General features: G+C 35.0%; 1 protein-coding gene across 3 annotated transcripts; it reads right to left on the bottom strand.

Annotated features, from left to right (window-relative positions):
• Positions 1 to 473: 473 nt before the first annotated feature.
• On the bottom strand, positions 474 to 19,382 carry F13B (coagulation factor XIII B chain). Of its 3 annotated transcripts, XM_087960821.1 has the most exons (11): positions 19,231 to 19,382; positions 18,328 to 18,528; positions 17,637 to 17,834; positions 16,781 to 16,957; positions 16,485 to 16,661; positions 15,189 to 15,368; positions 14,455 to 14,685; positions 6,929 to 7,135; positions 3,410 to 3,592; positions 2,148 to 2,358; positions 474 to 717 (listed from the first exon to the last, which is right to left on the bottom strand). In XM_087960821.1, the coding sequence occupies exons 1-11, from the start codon at positions 19,298 to 19,300 to the stop codon at positions 714 to 716; spliced, it is 1,839 nt and encodes a 612-aa protein (XP_087816947.1). In that variant the 5' UTR covers positions 19,301 to 19,382; the 3' UTR covers positions 474 to 713. The 3 variants fall into 3 exon arrangements, with proteins under 3 accessions (XP_087816947.1, XP_087816949.1, XP_026527492.1); XM_087960823.1 differs by lacking the exon at positions 16,485 to 16,661 and having other exon boundaries at positions 19,231 to 19,366; XM_026671707.2 differs by lacking the exon at positions 474 to 717 and having other exon boundaries at positions 2,144 to 2,358; positions 19,231 to 19,379.
• Between the last annotated feature and the right edge of the window lie 1,686 nt (positions 19,383 to 21,068).

Genomic DNA, 21,068 nt, shown 5'->3' with positions numbered 1-21,068 from the left:
AGACTCAGTGTCAAGACAATCTCTCTACCTGAACTGTTGTTCCTGCAATGAACCTCTCAAATCCAATAGCCAAAGTTCTGCTCTTGACTTTTTTCATAATAGATTTCCTAAGTTTTTCTATGCACAATCATAGCAATTTGGGTTCCCACTGGAATTGTACAGTGGATGAAGTTAGTTCATGGAAGGCCATTAAGATTTCTGTATTAGAAAAAGTGCATCCTGAAAGCCTAATATACACTTTTATTTTGTTAAGCAAATGTTTTAACAGGCTTTAGCCCAGAGAACGAACCTTCACCCTCAAAAGGCTTAATAAATAAAATGATTATGATTAATAAACCTCATATTACTGTGTCACATATGATTAATAAACCTCATATTACTGTGTCACATACCCGGAGTGTGCTGATTAATCTCAGATATGAAAAAAGTCTTTTTAGGTATATTTTAAAAAATGAAGTCAGTAAATGCAAAGCTTTTGTTGTAATAAATATGAATATTTATTTATCCGAATCCAAATCAGAATTATCCTGTTTGTAAGCATCTTCAAATGATGTTCCATGCTGAAGACAACAGCTATTCCAATAAACCTGAGTAACTAGTCTTCCAGCAGTTAAAAAAAAAAAAAAGGTACTATGATGAATGTTAATTTGCATGTTTCTTGCAAGATGAAACGAGGAAGAGAAGTCACTCAAGGATTTTTTTTTCAAATTTTCTTATCTAAAGAAAAACAAAATATGTTACTTACAAAGAGAGACAAAATATATAATTATATCCAGTACTTCTAAAGCTTGGTTTAGAATAAGGGTGTCACACAGGATTTCTTCAAGGGCGGGTCAGCATTGTAGTTCTCCTCCATGGGCCAATATGGGAGGTGACAGGGAATGAGGAGAAGATGGGACTGACGCCTCCTGCAGCACTTTACTGGGCAAAATGGGCCATGGGGGCCGCACCTCATTTTTGCCCTCCATGTCCTCCTGCAGCACTCTGCCAAGCAAAAACAGGCCTCCCAAGGCCCCTGTGTGGCCTATTTTGGGGCAGCAAAGTGCTGCTGGAGGCCATTGAGGCTGAAAACGGGCAATACAGCCCAGAGGTGGTATTCAGCAGGTTCTGACCAGTTCTGGAGAAACGGTAGTGGAAATTTTGAGTAGTTCAGAAAACCAGCAAAAACCACCTCTGACAGGAGATTTTACAGTATCCTTCCCCACGCCCACCAAGCTATGCCCACAGAACTGGTAGTAAAAAAATTTGAATCCCACCACTGGTATAGCCCATTTTTGGTTCATTTTTTGGCCCTTTTTTGATCTGTTTTTGGCCCATTTTCTGGCCTGTTTTGGCCCATTTTCAGCCCTGTCTTCAGCCCATTTTTCGGCCTATTTTTGCTAGCAGAGGCACCGCGGGCTGGTCCTTTGATATTCCCAGCTAGATTTAAGCACCCAATGGGCCAGATGCGGCCTCTGGGCCTTGAGTTGGAGACTCCTAGTTTAGAATATCAGATTAATTATTCATAAGTGAGAAAACAGGAGTACTGCTCAGCTCAAAATAGAGCTTATATAAACCAATGTAACTTCCAAGTAACCTATTCTGTATTTTCTGTCAACTGATCTCTCATCTAAAAAAAAAAGAGGACTAATTTTATAGCATGTTTTTTTGCATATTCTTGAACAGAATATCTGTTCTGTCTAATGCTTTAATCTCATTTTATGTACCCATACTAAAATACTTTCCATTTCTCTATTTTACAAGGTGCTTTATATAATTACAAGATACATTGTATAAATATCTATCAAGTCTTCTACATCAATCTAAGTCCTGTAAGAGATATTTAATTTAATAGAGTAGAACATATTTCTTTTTAATATTGCCAATAATTCAGGTTCAATGGAGCTTTGATAAATTAAAAAATAAAAATCTTCTATTCTTTTAATTATGGCAGAATGAAAGAAACCAAACAGGAAGTCCTTGGAAATTGATATTTTTGAGGTAGCAATAAATAAGTGTTTGAACATTTTGGATAAATATATTTAATATACATTGTCCCAATACCATTTTGTTAGTCAATATAACCAAATCCTTAAAATACATTTGAATAAGGAAATAATAAGGGCTACATAAGTATGAAAATATGGTGCAGATAATGTTTTCCTTACCCTTTATTCTTAACGCATTGTGGATACAATAGTTGTCCATTCTGACACTGTGCTCTAAAATCAGAGGGTGAATTTGATAGAAGTCCAGTGTGATAAGCTTTGCATACAAATTCAACAAATTCTCCATGAAGAAAATAAGGTCGATTGTCAAAACTCCATCTCAAAAGTAAATTATTTTTTGCCATCTCTTTCTGTGACAAGGTGCATGGCTCTTTAGAATATAAACACAATATTATTATTTTTACCATACCATGAAATGTAATATAACATTTCCCTTAGATATTAGGATTCTTTTTATAGTGCATCTGATAAAATATAAATATTAGTGAACTAAACTTCATAAATTAGAATTATCAAGAATTTATTTTTACTCCATTAGATTGCTAATTAGAAGATAAAGCTAGTATTCATTGTTGTGTTTCTTGTCTAGACTACTTCAAAGGACTAATACCACTGCTGTGAGCCAGGGCTTAAAATAATCTGAGTGAGATCAGATCTGTTTTGCATGGTGTCCATGAACTTCTGAGCTGCTTCCTGTTCCATATCTAGGGAAAGCAAGTTGAAGTCCCCCAATATTGTAAGTCTGGGGAACTCTAACACCAACATGCCTATTACAAGCAGCTCAAGCAGGGAATCTCAAGAAGACAATACAAAAGCAACAATTAAAGTCCATCTTTAGAAACCAATCTTATCCATGGGGCCTCACAGCTGATTAGCTGTGGGGCAGTGCCTCTGAAAGTCAACAGCATCTCTCAGATGACAATAATCATTCCATCACCAAGAGTGGCAACTGGAGCCATGCTTGAAACCCAGATAGTCTCATTTCTGAAATGGGAATATACTCCTCCATGCCCAAGCACATTTCATTAATAGATCAACCCTCTCATCCATTATCAAATCATGAATCGGGGAAACATTATTACATGTCAGCCTTTAATTCAAAACACAGGTTGCTTGAAGTTCCAATGATTTAACATTCAAGCTGCGTGCAGAATGAGAATCACATTCCTCAAGAGCAGTCTATTCTCATTGTTGATATATACAAAATCTGAGCTTTCATTCCAGTGCTACAATGCATAACTGCAACATCTAATTCATTGCCATGTAATATAATTGAGCAATTGGAAAACTTTACATTAAGGACCCTCAATTTAGGCAAGAATACACCAATAATTTTCTAAAATATATTGAAATGAATTGAAGCTGAATGTTTATTTGGTATCTATTTGCATTGTTATAATGATAACACTACTATACAATACCTATACAAACAGGTGGAGTAGTCCATTGGTTCCTTGAACAAAAGACTGTTATGGATCCTTGCAAAACATGATATTCATTGCAACTGTACTGTACTGTTGAACCATCTTCATAGTTTTCTGTTAATGAGCTCATAACAACCCCATTTTCTATGGAAGGTGGAGGACCACAGTTAGTATTTAAGCCTGCAAAACACAGTGGGGGGGGAAATAAAGGCAGCATAAGACAGTTATGTTGATGGCTAAAATCAGTTTTAAAAAAGAAAGGTGCTTTTGTACAAATTTTCTCATGCAGTTCCTATTTTATAGAAAGTAGTAAACTATAGGCAGACTTCTGGTTTGACCTTCTTCAGTGACAGACCGAAACTGCGACTCTGCGCGGTTTCGATCCGTGCTCGCCACTGGAGCGCCCCGAGCCGGCTGGTTTCGGGGCTAAGCCACCCCATAGAGGTGATGAAGAGGGGGAGACTGCCTGCAGGGTTGAGGAGAGCTGCATCTCTCCTCCTCAGCTGGCCATTACTCCCTTTCCTGAAGGCAGTTGCAGCGGTGGTCAGAAATGGCCACCCCAAAGAAGAACTCGACTGGAAAAGAATGTGCAGGAGGAAGATAAGAAGAGAAAATTTTGGTTGACCAGGTCAAACAGCAAAAGCAACAAATAAGGTACCCTGGAATTTAAACTGTAAAAAAAATAACACTGTTCCCAAAGAAGATTTTCAAGCAGCGAAGGAGAGAGAAAAGGGAAAGGATTTGGTTTTTTTCCCCTCTCCTCTTCCTTTCCCTATACTGACAGCTAAGAGACTTAAGCAAGAAATTGAAAAAAAAAAATCCACTTTGACATCAAAAGGCATTTAAGCTGAAAATAAAATGTCAAAGGGATAATAAAGATTTCTGGATAATCAAAAGCTTTTGAAAGCAGGAAAGGAGAAAAAAAAAGAATAAAAGGGCAGGATCTGGAAGGGAGGAGACTGCCTGGAATTAAAAAGAACTTACAGTAAAATCTCAACAAGACTTCTAAAAGATACATTTTAACTGAAACATGGCAACAAAATAGTAAAACCCCAGGAAGAGAAAGTGAAAAAAGAAGTAAGAAGAAACAGCTCGGGAGTATTTGGATTACTTGGTGACTTCTGGATTTTTGGTTACTGAATTTGAATGATTAAAATCAATTGGGTGGTTGTTTAAAAGTGTTTAAAATGGCACCACTTTTAGAAGAACTGAACATGGAACTTAAAAAGTACAAAGAAGATGCACAAGAAGGGAGAGGTTCTTTTGGCTTCGTATTTCAATTCTTAGAAATGGAGATTTGGAACTATGAGAAACAACAAGAAACGCCTGCAGAACAAGAAGATTGGGACAAAGAAGAAGCCATCTTTAAAGAACAAGTAATTTTATGTGGGGAGGGGGGAAAGGAAAGGGGGGAAAGAGAATGAAAAGTTTAAGATTTGGAAAAACAACCCCAAAAAAGAATAGTTTGAAAAATAAGTATAAAATTAGAAAGCAACAGAAGAGGGAAATGCAGAAGAGAGAATTAGAAGTAGAGAGACAAGGGGGTAAAAAGGGGAGGGAGAAGATGAGAGGGAAGAAAGAAAGGAAAAGAAGATATAAAGGACAGAAACAAGATATAGAGAAACAGGGTCTATTTAGAGATAATGGGTGAAAATTTAATGGAAAAAGGGATTCTGTGATTAATACATTTTAGGGACCTATTGCATTGAGAGAAAAGCAGCACAGGAAAAGGTAACTTATTTAAGCAAAATCTCTTTGCTCTGTAAAGGGGCAGGGGAATGGTTAGGCACAGGACAATGCACAGTAACTTATTGTAATGGTGAACACACGAAAGAGGGGATAGGGCTGCAAGTCATAAATATGGGCATTGCTTGCATAATTAGAATAGAATAACAGAGTTGGAAGGGACCTTAGAGGTCTTCTAGTCCAACCCTCTGCTTAGGAAGGAAACCTGAGAAAGAAAACTTCCAGTATTGAAGTATTCACAACTTCTGGAGGCTGTTCCACTGATTAATTGTTCTAACTGTCAGGAAATTTCTCTTTTGTTCTAAGTGGCTTCTCTCCTTGATTAGTTTCCACCCATTGCTTCTTGTCTGCCCTCAGGTGCTTCTTGTCCTGACCTCAGATGCTTGACTCCCTCTTCTTTGTGGCAAGACCTGTGATATACGAACATTGCAATCATGTCACCCCTAGTCCTTCTTTTCATTAAACTAGACATACCCAATTCCAGCAACCATTCTTTATATGTTTTAGCCTCCAGTCCCATATTTGTTGCTCTTCTCTGCATTCTTTCTAGAGCAGGGGTGTCAAACTCAGTTTCATTGAGGGCCACATCAGGATTGAGTTTGACCTTGGAGGGCTGGAGGGGGGGTTGGCATGGCCATTGTAGGTGTGGCCATGGTGGGCGTGACACAGGACTGCACCTCCGCAGACATGGTTTATAAACTTATAAAAATAGGAAAGCGTACATTTCTGTGACTTTGTTTTTTTAATACTTGCTTGATCTTCTTGATCACCTTATGAGAGAGAGAACAGATCAAGAAACTGACTCCATAGGAAGACTAGAACTATAAATTGTTGACATAGGCTATAGTAACGGAATCCTGCAAGCTTGAAAGGTAAAATATTTTACTTTTTTCTCCCTTTTATAACCTTCTGAGTCAAGGACAGCCTCCTGGAGCACTGCAGAGCCTGGAAGGCCTCCTGGACCATTCCGGAGGCTTCATTTTTGGCCTGGAAGGCCTCCTGGACCACTGTGGAGACCAAAAGCGGTTGCAGAGGGGGAACGGGTGCCCCACCCGCATCCCCTTTTTGCTAGCAGAGGCACCACTGGCTGGTCCTTTGATATTTCCAAATCGGCCCCATGGGCCAGATCTAGCCTTGAGTTTGACATTCCTGTTCTAGAGTCTCAACATCTTTTTTACATTGTGGCGACCAAAACTGGATGCAGTTTTCCATGTGTGGCCTTACCAAAGCATTATAAAGTGGTATTAATACTTCATGTGATCTTGATTCTATCCCTCTGTTTATGCAGGCTAGAACTGTGTTGGCTTTTTTTGGCAGCTGCATCACACTGCAGACTTGTATTGAAATGGTTGTCCACTAGGACTCCAAGATCCCTTTCAGTTACTACTATTTGTGCGAGGTATTAATATACTGAATCTGTGCATTTTGTTTTTCTTGCCTAAGTGTAGAACCTTACTTTTTTTCACCATTGAATTTCATTTTGTTAGATAGCGCCCAATGTTCAAGTCTGTCAAGATCCTTCTGTATCTTAAGCCTATCTTCTGGAGTATTGGCTATTCCTGCCAGTTTGGTGTTGTCTGCAAATTTGATGAGTTCCTCATCTATCCCCTTGTCCAAATAATTGATGAAGATGTTGAAGAGTACTGGGCCTAAAACAGCTTTTTTTTATCATACTTTTTCATCAGTGATGACTGTAAATGGTTGCTATCTGAGGATGTTGGAATTTGCCAAACCCAGATAAAACTTTTGTTAAGATCAGCATCCTTTTACCTTTGGAAATACACTGAGGGTATCTCAATTGTCCATCATTACATTGCACCAGCAATTTGGATTCTGAAACTAAGGGTGGCAAAACGTATCCTGGTTTACATACAAATTCAATAAAATCACCATGCATGAAATACCATTCTTCTTCCAACTTCCATTTCATTTCTAGGTTGTAATTGTCAGGAATTTCTTCCCTAGCTAAACATGGCTCTGTAAGACAAGAGTCAACAATAATATATTAAGTTCTGTGATTAAAAAATTATCGGTATTTAGTAAATTACCAAGGCACAAACCTAATTGATTGTTGACATTGGGAGATGGACAAGGAAAACATTCTTCATTTATCATTAACAATGATTTGCTGCCTTTTATGGTCTCCTGCCTTAGAGAGTAAAGCTTTGTGATGGTCAACAACAATATGACTATCAGAACCATGGTCCCCAGTATATATAAAAACAACAACTGATCAATCCTTTAATGTATTATTCACATTGCAGCAACTCAATCAAAAACACAAAATGTATCATGGGCAGAGCTTATCTGTTGTTAACTATTTCTTATAAAATAAAGATATATCAATTGTGATAACCAAACAATATGTTCAAACACATGTTGAATATTAACTATGCTGGTCAAATGTTGTGTTTTAACCATACTTAAAGCAATCAGTTTTCAAATTGTTTTGGAGAAGACATTTTTGGAGAGAAACAATTATTATACTTTTAAAGAATAATTATGTGGGGTGGAGCTTGCGTCACAGCAGTACAGCATGCGATATTTAAGCTCTAAGATCGCTGCTGATATCTCCATTGCAAGACGGTCCCAACGGACCTAAACGGTCCCGTAGAGATGGTGACAGAGGAGGGCACATCCTGTCGATCCCAGGGACATTGCAAAGTCCCTGGTAGATCCAGGAGAAGCCCCTTTTTCCCGCGGTGGAGAGGCAGCCATTAAAGCTGCTGAAGCTGGGACAGCTCCAGAACGGAAGAAAGCTGGAAAGAAAGTGTGTGAGATAATTTCCTATTTATTTTTTTCTGGAGAGAACACCCTAAAAGACTAAAATTAAATTTAAAAGTGAAGATAAAAGTGCTCAAGCAGCTAGATTAAGCACAAATTAAACCTGAAGGTTTTTTTTTCTATTTTTATTGGAACTTTGGATTTTGTTAAAAAATTTTAACTTTTAAACTGGATTGGTCTTTCCTTTTTAATTTTTATTTTTTCCCTTTAAAATAACTCTTTGGAAACGTTTTTTATTCTCTTGCTTTTTCTTTTTAATAATTTTAGATTCTTTATATTTTTTATTATTCCTGATTTTAATATTAGAGGGGAAGGGAAAGGAAAGGGAAATGAGTAGCGCTGCCACCTGGAGGCTCGGATACATTGTTTTCCTATCTTTCTTTCTTGTTGATACATTTGCTGTTACATTCAAGGTTTCTGTGCTTTTCATTGAAAAGATAGTGGGAAGAGGATGTAGATTGTTTGCAGGTGCTCTTCTGTGGAACTACTGATAACTGGAGTCTGGATTTGAAATTGAAGAAAGAAGATTGAAGTGACCTTGAAAAGAGAATTGGAAATTATGTTTTTTGATTTAGTAAAGAGTCTCAAACATATAGTGGCAGTGCTTTGCTTGTTGACAGAATTGCATTTTCTCTTTCCTTTTTTTTCTATCCCCCCCAGTTGGATTTTTATATTTGGACTTATGCAAGAATAAGACTACTCCCCCCCCTTGTTTTACCTCTTAGGCAAGGGGAATATACAGATTTAGGTCTTTTTAAATCTTTTCTTAATTTTTTTATTTTTTCACCCTTTTTCCATTTTATATTTTTTTTCTTTTTTTCCCTTTTTTCCTACATAATTGGAACCAATTGGATTAAGGTATTCAAGTGCCTGAAGATTTTTCCCTTCCCTCTTTTATTTTTAATTATTTTTTCTTTTCTTTTTTTTTACTGGAGTGGCAATTGGCTGCTCTGGCTTTTTTTATTCAATTTTTCTATTGTACTTCAAGATGAGCAGAAAAATGCCATCCTCAGCTTCCTCAATCCTGACTTCTTCTTCCTCACCATCTGGAGGACAACAATCAATACAGGTGATGTTACAACAAGAGAAGGAGAAAGAAGTGACACTGCAGATGATTATGCAAGGAATTCAAAAGATACAAGTAAAAACAGATAATATTGAAAAGAGAACGGAGAATATCAAGCAAAGAACAGAAAAGACAGATGAAAAAATAGAAAATATTCAACAGATGATGATACAATACGAGGACAGAATTAAGAAAATTGAAGAACAAGATGTACAAAGAGATAAGAAGATTGGAGATATGGATACCCGATTGAGTGAAGTGGAAGGAGATAAGGGCAGATCTCTGCAATCATTGGGATGGGAAATTGATAGATCAGAATTCTATCTTAGATTTCAAAATATAGAAGAATAAAAGGGTGAAAACCTTGCTGAAATGATAATAGAAATCCTGGCAGAAGCATTAGAGGTAACTAAAGAGAAGGTGATGGATGGAATGGATGAGGTTTTTCGTGTTTATACAAGATATGCGATAAGAAATAAACTCCCAAGAGAAGTTCATGTAAGATTTACTAAGAAAATAATAAAATCACAAATACTGCAGGCGGCAAGAGAAAAAACACTAAAGTACAAAGATAAAGAAATAGTGGTACTGAAACAGGTACCAAGAAGAGTGAGAGAGATAAGAAGAGAATATTTATTTTTGACCAAAGAGTTACTTAAAAGTATAAATTACAGATGGCTGATACCCGAAGGTCTCATGTTTACCTGGCAGGAACAAAGACACAGAATTGATACAGTTGAAAAAGCAGAGTTATTCTATCTGGAATGTTTTAGAGGAAGGAAGGAAGATACAAGAAAAGAAGAGTCGTTAATTGAATTTCAAGAGGAATATACAGCAGTAATTGAAAAAGTGGAAGGAGCCGTAGGTGGTGTACCCAGAGAACAATGAGAACCAAGATCTACTAGAGCAACAAATCCTTCTTACAAAGTCTAAAATGGATGAGAAAAAATTGATTACAATTAATATAAACGGGCTTAATTCAGCTATTAAAAGAAGAAAAGTATTTCATAAATTAGAGAAATTAAAAGTTGATATAATCTGCCTCCAAGAAGTACATATTAAAAAACATGATTATATATTGAAACAACAAAAATTAGGGAAATTATTTACAGTGGTAACACATTGTAAAAAGAGAGGAGTGGTGTTATACTTAGAGATACAACCCCTGCGGAACAAATATATACAGATGATGATGGAAGGATTTTGATGGTGGAGATAACGGACAATAATCTAAAGACACTTTAAATAGCAATTTATGCTCCAAATGATAATCAAGAAGATTTTTATAGGAAATTACATAAGAAAATAATTGAACTGAATTGAACAGATGCTAATATCTGTCTGATGGGAGATCTTAATGGAATAATAAATAACAAATTGGATTATAAAACACAAAAAACAGCAAAGAAAACTAGAAGGACATTGCCAAAATCCTTCTTTCGAATGGTAGATGAGATAAACTTAAAAGATGCATGGAGAGAGAGAAATGCGGAAAATAAACAATATACCTTTTATTCAAATAGACATGCATCATGGTCTAGAATAGATATGATATGGATGCAACAGAATTGCTTTCTAACATACAAGATATTGAAATAGAAGCAACTACTTGGGCAGATCACAATCCAATAACACTTGTATGGAAAGGACAAAAAAGGAGATCTAGATGGACTTTAAATAATACAATATTAAAAGAAAAAGACTTTAAACAGAAAATTGAGAAAGAATTGACTTTTTTCTTTAAAGAAAATACAAAAGAGGATACATCATTACAGAACCTCTGGGACACGATGAAGAGGTTTGATAATGGACTATACAAGGAAAAGAAATATAAAACAGAATTTTTTTAAAAAAATATTGGAAGATGACTACAAGAAGTTGGAGAAAGAACTACAGAAATTTCCACAAAAAAGGACATTAAAATTAAAATGGACATAACTAAGCATAAAATGGGGCTAATGGAAAAAGAAGAAATAGCACAAAAAATTAGAAATGCTAAGCAGAACTATTTTGAAGATGCAAATAAACCAGGCAGATGGCTAGCATATAAATTGAGAAAGGAAAGAGACTCGAGAAGAATAAATCAATTGATAAATGAACAAGGACATGTATGCTATGGAAATGCGGAGAAGAAAAAATTATTCAAGATTACTATGGAAAACTGTACGATCAAGAGAATGTTCAGGAAGAAAGAATTCAACAATACTTACAGGAAGCAAATTTGCCCCAGATACCCAAAGATATTGAAACAATGTTAGAAAGTAATACAACAATGATGGAATTAACAGAAGCTTTAAAAAAGCAAAACATTGGGAAAGCACCAGGTCCGAACGGTTTGCCAGTGGAATTTTATAAGACAGTCCAGGAAACACTGAATCTTCACTGATTAGAAATTATGAATGAAGTTATGACAAAGAAGAGAATACCCGAAACATGGTCAGAAGCATATATAACACTTGTACCAAAGAAGGACACAGACCCATAGCAAGTTAAAAATTACAGACCTATATCACTATTAAATTCAGATTATAAAATGTTTGCTTCAATTCTGGCAGAAAGACTGAAAAGATATTTAAACAATTTTATTCATCCTGATCAAAATGGATTTCTGCCGAAGAGACAGATTAAAGATAATATGAGAATAATTTTAGATACACTGGAATACTATGAGGCACATCCTGAAAAACAAATGGCTCTAATATTTATAGATGCACAAAAAGCCTTTGATAATGTGAATTGGCATTTTATGCTGTTACAATTGGACCAAATGGGCTTTGGTAAAAAATTTACTCAAGCCATTGAAATGATATATCATAAACAAACTGCAAAGGTTATGATAAATGGAGAGTTAACAGACTTTATAGATATAAGAAAAGGGACCAGACAAGGCTGTCCACTGTTGCCTCTGTTGTTTGTGTTAACACTGGAAGTGCTGAACAGGAACATCAGAGAAGAAAAAGAAATAAAAGGAATGAAAATTAAAAAAGAAGAGTATAAATTACAAGCTTTTGCAGATGACCTGGTATTTATATTAGAGGATCCATTGGAGTCTGCACCTAAACTGATAGAAAAGATAGAAGAGTATGGGAAAGTAGCAGGTTTGAAAATAAATAAAGATAAAACAAAGATTTTAGCAAAGAACATGTTAGTAAGACGAAAGAAAGAATTGGAGGAAGTTTTGGGGATCCAGGTCAAAAATAAGGTTAAATATTTAGGGATACACATAAAACCAAGATGTAGCACACTTAAGGAGGACAATTATGTCAAACTTAAACAACAGATTGCGACAGATTTGATAAAATGGGAAAATTTACAATTATCACTGATTGGGAGAATATCTACAATTAAGATGAATGTATTGCCCAGAATCTTATACTTATTTCAGACAATTCCAATCAGATTAGGGAAAGAATTTTTTGAAGATTTAAACAAAATAGTGCTAAAATACATTTGGCAGGGGAAGAAAGTGAGAATAAAACTTAAATTGTTACAAGATGCAAGAATAAGAGGAGGATTTGCTTTGCCCAATTGGGAATTATACTACCAAGCGACAAGTCTGATGTGGGTAAAGGAGTGGATAGCATTAAGGAATACTAGACTCTTGAATTTAGAAGGACATGACTTGCTGTTAGGGTGGCATGCCTTCCTCTGGTATAAGGGAACTAAAACGCAGGGGTATTTTAGAAGACATTATATTCGAGAAGCATTGTTTCTAAACTGGAAGAAGATAAAAAAGCAATATTATTTAAAAATTCCACTATGGTTATCTACTATTGAAGCTTTTTCCTATCCAATAATATATACAAAGGAACACACAGTTAGATATGGTGAGATATTGAATGAAAAGGGTGAACTTAAATCTATGCAAGCGTTGGAAGAACAAGGTGTAAAAATGAATTGGTTTTCATATTTGCAAATACAATCTAGATTTGAGAAAGATGTTAAAACAGAAGGTATCTATGATAAGTTGACTGATTTAGATAAAATTTTGACAGGTACTGATGAAAAAGTAATAAAAAAACTTTATGGACATTTGCTAGAGTTTAAACTAGAGGAAGAACAAGTAAAAGAAACAATGATTGTGTGGGGGAAAATTTTGGATAAGGGATTGACTTAGATAAATGGCAAAAATTGTGGTCTCAAAATTATAAAATGACAATGTCAACTGCATATAAAGAAAGTTTGTATAAGATGTTTTACAGGTAGCACTTACCCTACCTGTAGGATGCCAGGATGTTCAAGGATAAATCAGATAAATGTTGGAAATGTCATCAGATACCTGGTTCATATTACCACATGTGGTGGACATGCTCAGATGCAAAAAGATATTGGACTATAATCCACACATGGTTGGAAAAAATGACAAAACAACACATAAGACTTTAAACCTGAGATATTTTTATTGTGAATTATACCGGAAATATATTGTAAAGAATTGAAATATTTGATTGTAAATGTTTTAACAGCAGCTAGAATTGTATTTGCTAAGAACTGGAAAAATGAAAAAATACCTATGCAGGAGGAAATTATTAAGAAAATCATGGACTGTGCCGAAATGGGTAAATTGACATTTGAAATTAGAGAACATGAGGATAAACAATTTTATATGATATGGGATTTATTTTATCAATGGTTAGATAAAAAGATGGTAAAGAAATAGACTACTAAGCCTTACAATAAAAGTTAATAGACTGATATAGAATACAATATAAAATATATAACTATTGGATGAATGTATAAGATTAAATCATAATGAAAATTAGAATATCTCGTATAAAATGATGGAAAAATAGTCAAATGAATGTTTAATAATTGATATATAAGCACAAGCTAGATCGATAAGGTGAGAATTTATATAACTTGTGAGTAATGGTAAAAAAAGGATAGCACAAAAGATTGTAACCAACTGACCCACTGTATGTATATAATTGAAAGATGGTTTTATGTTTTTATGTTTTGTTTGTATGTTTGTTGTAAAAAATAAAAACTTTTTTTTAAAAAAAAAAAAGATTATCAGGTAGATAGAAATACAATGCTGCATGTTTCTTTCACCTACTTTGTAAATAATAATAATAAAGTAATTCCATCTGCAATATATAAATAGGATTAGGCATCCAGAGATTCACTGTGGATGCAGAATAATATAACACATCATTTTATATAAAATAAAAAGATGATATATGTAGCCATATGGGGGATGGGAACGAACTTAAAACACAAAGTTCTGAGCACATTCATCATTCTTGAAGAAAATGTCCATGATAACTGGTTCTCAATATTCCTGCTGTCTAGAAATATTTCAGAAGGTCTTTAATGAAAGCTGGCAAATATGTTAAATTTAAAAATATTAAGATCTGGCATTACATCATTTCTTTATTCAGGATTTCATAGTATTCTTCAATTTAATCATCTATATAATGTGCAGTATTTATTCTTCAAGGCTTACCTAAACAAATTGGTGGCTCAGTCCAAGATCCATGGATACAATGAACTGTACTGGATCCTTTCATTATATGTAAAGGACGACATGCATATTCCACTAAAGATCCAGGATTGTAACTTGCCAACTGAACAACATCAGTAACAATAATACTATTCTTAACTACAGGGGGGGGATTGCAGTTCCCACCAGTTTTTACAGTCCGATAATCTTCTGTGGTTAATGTCCTGCTCATATCTGAGAAATAAAAATGATGGAAACAGAAGTACAACAACAACAATCTAATGATGCTCAATTATATTTTACCAAAATTATTATCTATATACAGTAAATGACATTTCAACCCTCTTGCACTTTTAAGTAACTAATTTCCCTTTTTTCTTTCTCAGCATGTTAACTTTAAGACAGCCAAAGTCATAGCTAGGAAAATTCAAAACTCAGCAAAAGGATGTGCTTGGTACTAATCAATTTTCTACTGCTTCTCTGACTTATAAAAGGGAGACTTTTAGTTCCGGGAATAAAGATATGCTTACGTAAATAATATCATCTGAATCTCTTGGATAGAACTAGCTATCCAGAATGCCTGATATCTAAAATACTCTATTTTGGATGACTAAATATCCCTGAATGCATATCACATTTATATTTGAAGAGAAAATACACAACACAGGCATTACATTATATAGTAAAATTCCATCTTCCATTATATAATTATCTAATACTAATATTTAGAGTCAGACCTATGCATTTGGGAGGCGAAGTCCATTTCCCATTCTCACATCGGATTTCTCCAGTTCCATTAAGCTGGAATGAATGCTCACACTGATAATGTATCATGTCACCCTGACGGTACATTCTTAAATTGGTTAACAATCTGGTATTTGGGGGCTGAGGTGGGGGAGGGCATTTGTTTCTTCTTTCTGTAATCAGAATAATAAATAATAAACAATAGCAACATACCATTTTGTTTTAGTAAAAGCTTTATGGAATATTCTTTCAGAAAAGCTATGTCCAAAGAAATCTTGGACTAAAACAGATACAAAACATAATTTTTTTCTAGAAAAAAAAAATCAAGCACATCGCATTTACTACACTTTTCAAAGATAACAAGTGAAGTGAAATCAAAGGTAACCAAAATGTAAAATACACTTACTTGGAAAAAATAATTGTAAAGATAAACATACTATATATAGAAAAGGAACATTTGGTTTCTGGTCTTCAGTTAATGATTCAGTATAATTTTTCCCTCCTAACTATTTCTGCAACATATTTAAAGCAAATTACATAATCAGTTATTTTGATGAACCCTAGGAAAAGGAATATATTGTATAATGAGAATATTAATGGAGATTGTTCTACCAAAATGGAGGCTCATGTATGGCTGGTAGTCTTAATTCTATGGTAAAAGCTTAACTCTTGTCCAATGAACCAGGTTGCTCTAACAACTCTGTCTCCAGAGTTTTAGTTGTTTGTGGGCTATGCCTCTTGAGCAACAAGCCCTGATTGATAATTGCAAAATGACCTATTCTTTAAATCCTGGAGTCTGAATCCAATACTGAAGCCAAACAAGTATCTTACTGCCTGATTTGTCTCAAACTTGATTTAACATCTGCTCTGTTGGAAGGCAAATTTAATAGGACATCCTAGGAGGAGTGCGCTTGCCTATTTGAACTTTATATATGGCACAAGACTGGATTATTTGAGGTACTGCCTCTCCACAATCACATCTATCCATCCCATCAGCTCTGGCAAGAAAGACATGTTGGAGGTCCTATCCACAAAGGAAGTTAATCTGATGGGACCCAGTAGGAGAGCTTTTTCTGCTGTGGCACCCACCCCTAAGACAGGCCCTGATCTTGCTGACTTTACTGAAGGGCCTGAAAACATGGCTTTACCATCTGGCTGTGGGGATCCAGTAATGTACAGTAGGCATGGAGCCTGCCTAGTGGTTCTGTTGCTAGGGAAATTGAGTGAACTGTCTTTCAGATGGATTTCTAAATGATTTTCAGGTTGTTTTTTTTAAATAAAAGAAGTACCTTCACATATTGGAAAGTTTGGATACCAGCCAAAGTAATAACACTGAATTAACTCAGATCCTTTTAAAGTATAACCTTCCAAACAGATAATCTGAAGTACATCTCCTTCTTCATAACTGCTTTTCTTGGGATAGACTTTTCCATGTTCAACAGGATTTGGAGATGAACACTCTAATTCTTAAAAGCAAGACAAAATAAGAATGAACACGAATGATCTATTTTTTTAGTGTTGACAGATACCTACCTTGTTAGGAATGTTGGTTTTGCCTAAAGCAAAGTCCTGTAAATTTACTTACTACTACATTTGGGAACAAGAGGCCACCCTCGAATCTGACATAGCACTTCTTCTGTTGTGTTTCCTCCGGCTGTAACATATCCATCCAAGCATTCGTATTTGAGCTTGTCATTCACACTGAACACTCTCTGAACTGTATGATAGTGACCATACAACAGATCTGGAGCCAAGCAAGTCCCTGAAAACAAATGGCAGCAAAACCAAAAAGGCATTGAAAAAAGGGAAAAGGGAAAATAGATTGTGCAGAAAATAATACAACATATAGATATCATTATATTTGTTGTTGTTGATATTTTTAATTCACTGACACTTTAAGTTATCTCGAGAGAAGCCTAAATATGGAAGCAATGAGTCATAAATTAAGACAGGCATAGCATAGTCAAAATAACTCAAAATACTTTTTTTTCAGATTGACTTCAGCTGATCAATTAAAGGTCCACTTTAATTCTACTGGTCTCTTGGGTTATTTGTCAGGTTCTGTGCAAGTAGCTCCAAGCTTGGCCAGAATGCCATTCTCAATATTTGCAAGATTTTTTTTTTATCTTGGGGAAGATGGGTGTTAAAGGATGAAAAGTTCTGCAACTTTCAGAAGGTGATAAAAGTGGGAAGATAGGAAGGAAGGAAGGAAGGAAGGAAGGAAGGAAGGAAGGAAGGAAGGAAGGAAGGAAGGAAGGAAGGAAGGAAGGAAGGAAGGAAGGTTTTCCAGTGCTTACTGCCAGCTTCCCATAAGGAAACTCAATGGGGAAGACAACAGGAAGTCTCACTGATTTTTTTACCCACCTGTGGTCATTCAGATTTTTTTAAAGGACATATATTTGAAACAATGACCCAATGGGTCATGGGTTGTTTAGTATTACCTAAAGGTTCTTTAGTGGCTTCCATACACTGTGGCTGAACTGACCATCCATCTTGAAGACACTGTATACTTGCATTCTTCTTGCCTTCTGGAGTTTGGTAGCCTGAATGGCAACTATATTTTAAGCTTTCCCAGATGTCATAAGACAATTTTGTATCAGAAAAAACACCATTATCCAAAGTAGGTTGGACACATTTCTCTTTAGCGTGTTAAAGAAAAAGATGAGAAAAACGTTATATTTTTTTCTTTGTTCATAAAAGTTAAACTCTTACATGGCAAGAATATTATAGAAAGGACCCATAGTCACTTAACCAAATCCTATACATCAGGAAGCCATGTTAATAGATTGATAAATCTACAGATAATCCTTGCTTAATTACTGGATATTTAACTATTCAAAGTTACAACAAACTCTCACAAAAGGTACTTTATGACCCATCCTGCCATATCCACTCATACTGTCATTTGATTACATTTCAGGTCCTTGGCAACTAGCTCACATTTGCAATCAGTTGCAGTATCCCATGGTCACAGGACAGCAATCTGGGATTTTTTTGTCAGTTACTTAACTATCAAATTGTATATACAGATTGCTCATCCTATACTATATATAACATTCAATTTTTCTTACAATATGAAGAATACTACATTTCTTTTCTAACCAGACTAGATAGAAAAGGGTGTGGACTTACTATAACATTTGGGGACTGGTGTCCAGCCTTCATTGGTGCAGTTTACCCTTCCATTTTGACTTCCAGTTTCAGCTGAATACCCAGCCAAGCAGGTATATGAGAGCTTTTCACCTTTCTTCATTGGAAAATAATAATTTTTAAAACTATAATAATATATGGCAATTCTTCCATTTTCAATATTGGGGAAGTCACAAGCTTTGTCTAGAAGAAATGTATTAATAGTCAAGCAGGAAGAAATGGAAAATATACCCTCTTCAACCCATTTCATTTCAACCAAGGGCAGTAGGCAAATGTAAAAAAAGACTGGAACTCATGTCTTTAAAATATGTAATCAGTGACTGCTCAGAAGAATCCAGTTAAATACATCATTGTTTCTACTTCATGACTCAAATTTTGACAAAAATCTCCTATATATGTAGGTTTGCTCACTTTATAAGAACTAGACATTCTGGAAAGTGTTGTAGAACCTATTGATTAAACACCAGTTCTTTAAAAAATCTTATAAAACAATGCAATTAAAATGCATGTTTGTAATATGAGGCTTATTATGTAATGATCTGTTACATCCCGATAAACGTGATCTTCTATTTACCATGTTTCCCTCACACACATAAAATTTGGTTAAGATTAAATTGTTATCCAAAATCCTTTGAGTGCTAGCACAACTTTCAGCCTTTTGGGATGCATGCAATCATACATCTTTACATATATTCTTAAAAATAAAGACGTAATCAGAAGGGGATGATACACATGCCACTTTTGAACCTAGGATATCAGTTTCTATTTCCTTACAATTGTTGAAAGTGTGTGACATCTTAACCACAACATTTTAACATTTTAACCACAACATATTTAACGTATTTAACATAACCACATTTTAACCACAACATATTTGATTTTTACCTTCAGCAAGAAGTTTCTTTATTGCAGCAAATATTAATAGAACTGAAAACATCCACTTTTTATACCCCATGCCGAGTGCTTTCCTTCCCTGGCAAGTTTGTATTATCCCACTTTTGCTAGTTTACTCCATTTCTGAAGGCAGTTCGGTTAATAATTTATAGGAGAGCATGACAGGATGGAAGGTTTCAGAAGATAAGTTGAAAGATTTCTTAAACAGCTACTCAGTCTAGGTAGTGGCTATTTGAGGCTTCAGATTCAATCAAAAATGCCTCAGATTCAATCTTAATTAACTCACTTTAATCAATCTGGGAAATTCCTATTATACTTTCTTCTGTATTTACTCCTAGACTGGCATAAAATATTTTATTGAAATCCGTATCATTTTTAGTTCTTTGGCCTTGCCAGCTGTATGAAGTCTGACAGATAAACTGTTCTTTTCACTATGAAACTTTATTCCCCAAATAAAATTTTGTATATCTACATCTAAATTGTAGGAAGGCAGTATCTCCTTTAGGATATTTCACAATATACTATTCCAAGTTCTACAAATGTAACATTAAAAGTGTGGGAAAATATTTAATTACTAATTCATAATAATTAATTTAACATTAATTCATCAGATTGAGTCAAATGTGGAAAAAAATCTGTAATGCTTATGTGATCTGTTAAAAGGTCTTTCATGTGATTGGATAGCTCTAGGCCAGGGGTGGGCAAACTACGGCCTGCGGGCCACATCTGGCCCATTGGTCTTTTTAATCCGGCCCGCCGAAGATTGGTACAGAATTAAGGTTTGATGTGAATGATTGAATTCATTTGATTTTGACTTGTAATGACAGGCATTTTGACACCAGGTGGCGCATTAGGCGCAGTGACTTGATTTTGTGGAAATTTTGCAGTTTTTTATATGTATCGTATCTTGTGCTGACCCGGCCCGTCTGTCAAATTTTAAAAGTCAGAGGCCCCCGAGTCAAAAAGTTTGCCCACCCCTGCTCTAGGCTAATTTTTAAATAACTATACATAATAATCTGCATTTTGTTAAACAGTATTTCCCCAACACGGAAGTGATTCATACTTTAATAATCTCATACTTGGGATTATTGTAGTCCACTATATACAGGCTATCATTCAAGGTGGCATACTTTAACCAGTGAAGGATGGGGTTGCTAGACTGTTAAACTGAAAGCTAAACAGGACTAGACAGCACTATTCCTAAAAATACTATGGTACAAGTTCATTGTTAAACATTGATATTCAATTGCCCCATAAACAATTTATGAATGTAAAGTACAATAAACTGGGCTGGACCTGTTCATAATCTCAGATGGTTCAACTGTTACTGCAGTTGCAAGTAGAACATTTTCCAATTATAGAACATTTCTGAAGGCTGCCTCCTCCCCATTCACATATTTTTAAAAAAATTAAGTAAAATCATGTTTACCAAGATAATTACAAATAAACATAACTTTTGTTACCTATTACTGTTTCTGATAAAATGAAATTTGCATTATTTTTGTATCTATTATTGAGTGTTGGTTTTATTACAATAGCCTTAATATGTTTTATTTTTCTGTTGTAAACTATTCTAGGCTCCTCCAGGATGAAGAAAATAAATAATAGGTCGAATCCTTAGGCTGATGCATTTTATCGAAAGGAAGCTTTGCGATCAACTATTTTTAAAATAATAGTTTTTACTAACAGCCTTGCTAGCCATACACATTGACAGACAATAACACTACCTCCAAACAGGCCAAGGCATTTAAACATGTAGGGATTACTTTTAAATCTTTTGTGGTTTGAAGGAAAATCAAAAGCTTATTCTATATCAAATTATTTAGGAT

This window comes from Notechis scutatus, chromosome 3, assembly GCF_049901735.1.
Source record: "Notechis scutatus isolate UNSWTSFEM ecotype Mainland chromosome 3, rNotScu1.2, whole genome shotgun sequence".
Lineage (NCBI taxonomy): Eukaryota > Metazoa > Chordata > Lepidosauria > Squamata > Elapidae > Notechis > Notechis scutatus.
Note: the sequence above shows the minus strand (reverse complement) of the source record. Positions and strands in the feature narration are given on the sequence as shown.